At 35.3% G+C, this 4,533-nt stretch overlaps 1 protein-coding gene across 1 annotated transcript in view; it reads right to left on the bottom strand.

Annotated features, from left to right (window-relative positions):
- LOC111085960 overlaps positions 1-4,533 on the bottom strand; it is a 47,108-nt gene that overhangs the window by 4,968 nt on the left and 37,607 nt on the right. The window contains exon 3 of the mRNA XM_022386950.1: positions 1,944-2,164. Coding sequence (XP_022242658.1) covers positions 1,944-2,164 — 221 coding nt within the window. The remainder of the gene's footprint in view (positions 1-1,943; positions 2,165-4,533) is intronic.

Below are 4,533 nucleotides of genomic sequence, written 5' to 3'. Positions count from 1 at the left end.
TTGGAAAAAAACGTTCCTTACACTATTATAATACTCCCATCAGTTGGCACTGTTGGAAAAGAACGTTCCTTACACTATTATAATACTCCCATCAGTTGGCACTGTTGGAAAAGAACGTTCCTTACACTATTATAATACTCCCATCAGTTGGCACTGTTGGAAAAGAACGTTCCTTACACTATTATAATACTCCCATTAGATGGCACTGTTGGAAAAGAACGTTCCTTACACTATTATAATACTCCCATCAGTTGGCACTGTTGGAAAAGAACGTTCCTTACACTATTATAATACTCCCATCAGTTGGCACTGTTGGAAAATAACTTCCCTTACACCATTATAATACTCCTATCAGCCTGCACTATTGGAACAACACAAGCAGAAAAACAGCGCCCACTGAGATGTTTTCCATATTTTAGCGAAAGTTATTTTGCTGTTAAACACAAAGCTACACAATAGGCTATCTTGTGCTATGCCCACCATGGGGATTGAAACCCGGTTTTTTAGCGTTATAAGCACTCACTGAGCTACTGAGGGGCGTCAGTATAGAAGATGATGAAATAATTCCTTAGATGACATAGCACGTTCTCAGTAACTCTTTGTGCGGAGTTATATTCTAAACACCTCAAGCTGTGCTTTTCTGCTTGCCTCAAATATAAGAATTTTGTCAACTAGTTATCGGATGTCATATGACGATATTAGTTATGTCTTTTCAAGTTCCAGTGGAGATAATAAAATATGTTTTCTTGTTGAAAGAATAGATCAGTTGGAGCGAAGCTGACGTCTGTGTAACTTACAAGACTATCTAATCGTCCTCTCGACGTCTGTGTAACTTACGAGACTATTTAATCGTCTTCCCGGAATCCTTTGTTGCTTCCAAGATACCTGTGTGACTTACAAAACAGTCAGTCTAATCGTTTTCTCATAATCTATTGTAGCTTACAAGACTGTCTAATCGTCTTCTCGACACCTCTGTCGGTTAGACTATGTTTAAGTTTCTTCTCAACATCTATTGTAGCTTACAAGACTGTCTAGTCGTCTTCTCGACATCTATGTAACTTAAAGATAGTCTAATCGTTTTCTCAGCATCTATTGTAGCTTACAAGACTGTCTAGTCGTCTTCTCGACATCTATGTAACTTAAAGATAGTCTAATCGTTTTCTCGACATTTGTTTACCTTACAAGACTGCCTACTCGTCTTCTCGACATCTACATAACTTACAAGGCAATCTAATCGTTTTCTGTGTCGGTCAGTTTTCCTACTGACACATATTTCCTTTAGATTGACACTGTCAATTGACAAATGACTCTTTGAACAGCCTATTAAAGAAACACCTTTTGTTAGTGGCACTTGTACTAAGAGACATTGTCCCTCTGAATGCCAGAGGGAATTCTTGTCTCACAGCATAATCATGATATATCTGTGTTTATAGAGCAGAAGCAGGTGATCAGATTTTACAAGTACAAATACAATATTATTTGCACATGCAAATGAATGAAGTGCTCTATGAGTATTTGAGGTATGATCCTAATAAAGTGGCCAATAAGTATAGTAGCTAGCTACTTTAGTCAAATGAATGAAGTGATCTATAAATATTTGAAGAATGATCCTAATAAAGTAGCCAATAAGTATAGTAGCCAGCTACTTTAGTACTTAACTATATTAGGACTTAACCTAATATATTTTTACCACGTGAATTCATCACGTAAGTGAAACTTTCTCTACGTTCTTCAAAATAATCAAGAGCACCCTTAAAAATCGACAATGTATTATTTCCTTCAGAAATCGGATTTCTAACTTAAGCTGTATATAACACAATATGAAATGAGGTTGAGTTCTATAAACATCACCTTCTTCCCTGATAGCTCTTGACTGGTCACATTAGATCATTAAAATAACATAAGTATGTTATTGTTGATAGAATTAACATCATCTTTCTTACCTGAATAGAAAATTGTTCAAATTCTCTACTAACTCTCCTCAGGATAGATCCAGCCTCACGAACCCGTTCGTCAAATGATAAAGGTACGGAAAGAGACCGGCCACGTGTCTGTGCCAGTGGAGATTGGACCACATCGGGGAGAGTTCTGTGAGCTGATTGGTTCTCTGTAGACACCGGAGCAGAATTAGTGTCTTGGTCTGGTAAGTGGAAGACTGGATCACCTAAACGGAAATTATATCTTAAAATTTGGGATAAGCAACTGTGGGATCAAGCTACCTAAACAATCACACAAGTTGTATTAAGGAGTATACTGTTCTTTTGGGTAAATATTTTTGTCGTTCATTTTGCTATTAACAATAAAACAACGCATCCACTGGTAATACAGACACTTATTACATAGGCCTTTCAATTAGCAGTTAGACATAACACTGAGCGCCTTCTTCGTATTTCATATATATATATATATATATAATTCTATAGACCATCGTCTTCTTTTAGGTCGGTTCTTGGCAGTGTTTTGAATTCGTTGGCTGACATCTTGTGGATATCTACCATTTTTCTTAGTGCTCAATGTGGAGCCCGAAACGTCGCCCAACACATGGAAAAATGGCAGATGTCCATATAGATTCTAAACACCAGAAGAACCATAATACAACGAAATACTTAACAATTACAGTTACCTAATAAATGGTAAGATTGATATCTCACATTGAATGTCAAAACACATACCTTTGAATAAACCAGCCTTTATTAAACAAAAACCATTTCTTAAATAATTTTGTCCCTCATTAACTAGATATTCAACGATAAAAGTCACAAAATTACTTAACTGATACTCGGGTTTAACATTTAAAATATGCCAGTGTTTACAGGCAAGTGTTTTACAGCATGCCAGACATCAAACGAAATCACGATGTTTTGAAAAGTCTCGCAGTGTAAAAGAGTTTCGTACTTCGTAAGTTTATTATTTTTTTATCTTAAGACTGTTGATACGTGAAAATTCACTTGTCCTTTCAACTAACTTAACTTGAGGTATTGTGGCACTACAAAGAAACCCCTCGTCGGCGGGACTTAAGATACTATTAACATTTGATAATTTGAAAAGCCGTTCTATGAATAATTTTCACTGAAAGCCTCGAAATCACCATTCAAAAATAACGTTTTTAGGATGCTATTTGTAACTTAGTGTATGTTATTGCCACCTCTATTAAGTTCTCAAAACAATAAATTGGGATGTCTGCGGGCTTACAATGCTAGAAACCGGGTTTCGATACCCGTGGTGGGCAGAGCACAGATAGCCCATTGTGTGGCTGTGTGCTCAATTACAAGCAAGAATTCGCTGACAGAATTTAAAAACTATAGCGACTTTTTAGGAAGCTAATTATATGTGATTATTCAATTATCACAAAATATAATGATTGAGAAAATTATGCTTTAATCACGTTTACTAAGCCTAGCGTCCCCGGTGGAACAGCGGTAAGTCTTCGGATTTAAAACGCTAAAATCAAGAATTCGATTCCCCCTCGGTGGACTTGGCAAATAGCCCGATGTGGCTTTGCTATAACAAAACACACACATACTAAGCCTAGCTGTTCTATCTGACACTATTCTGTTACTAAAAGCAGTAAACACTGAAAATATGTTTAGTTGGGTATTCTGCCTCCAAATGTAATATATTATTAAATGATCAGTAAAATATAATGTCATCAAACAGGTTTGTTCAGCAAAGCGTCTTGCTCGTCATTTAAGGACTAAATAAAGACTGTTGATCAACCATCTGTTCAGTAACCCATGGTGTGAAATATAAAATACTAAAAAAAAGCTGTTCTAAAACCTATTTTGTGATTTCTTAAACAGCAAAATGAAAAGAAAAAAAAAAGAGAGGGGGGGGGGAGAGAAGCGTAAGGTAAGGTATTGGCTTTGGTGGTATATAAGTTGTGGCTATTAGAAAACTAAGCGTAAGTATTGAATAAAGCTAAATTTTGACCACACACGTTCAATAATGTTATCGCCAATAAAACGTTAAACAGACGTTGAGATAACGGAAATTGAAACATATGCATATGTTCTTTAGAAACTTTCAGGATAGATTGCTAAATGTTAGAATCTAAAACATCAAGCTAATCCATAGAACCATTTTAAACAAATATGGTCATTTAAACACAAGCCAGAAATCCCTTCACAGGCTATTTTATCATTTAAAACACCAAGCTAATTTACAAGATAATTTAAACAGATATGGTCATTTAAACACAAACTAGAAGTCCCTTCACAGGCTATTTTATCATTTAAAACATCAATCTAATCCATAGAACCATTTTAAACAAATATGGTCATTTAAACACATGCCAGACATCCCTTCAAAAGTTATTTTATCATTTAAAACAACAATCTAATCCATAAGTTAATTTAAACAGATATGGTCATTTAAACACATGCCAGACATCCCTTCACAAATTACTTTATCATCTAAACCGTCAAACTAATCCATAAGATCAATTTAGAAAGATATGGTTATTTAAATACAAGCCAGAAATCCTATTACAAGCTATTTTATCATCTAAAACACCAAGCTTATCTGAAGATCATA

This window comes from Limulus polyphemus, unplaced genomic scaffold (assembly GCF_000517525.1).
Source record: "Limulus polyphemus unplaced genomic scaffold, Limulus_polyphemus-2.1.2 Scaffold739, whole genome shotgun sequence".
Classification (NCBI taxonomy): domain Eukaryota; kingdom Metazoa; phylum Arthropoda; class Merostomata; order Xiphosura; family Limulidae; genus Limulus; species Limulus polyphemus.
The sequence above is the reverse complement of the archived record's forward strand: the minus strand, read 5'-3'. Positions and strand labels throughout refer to the sequence as shown.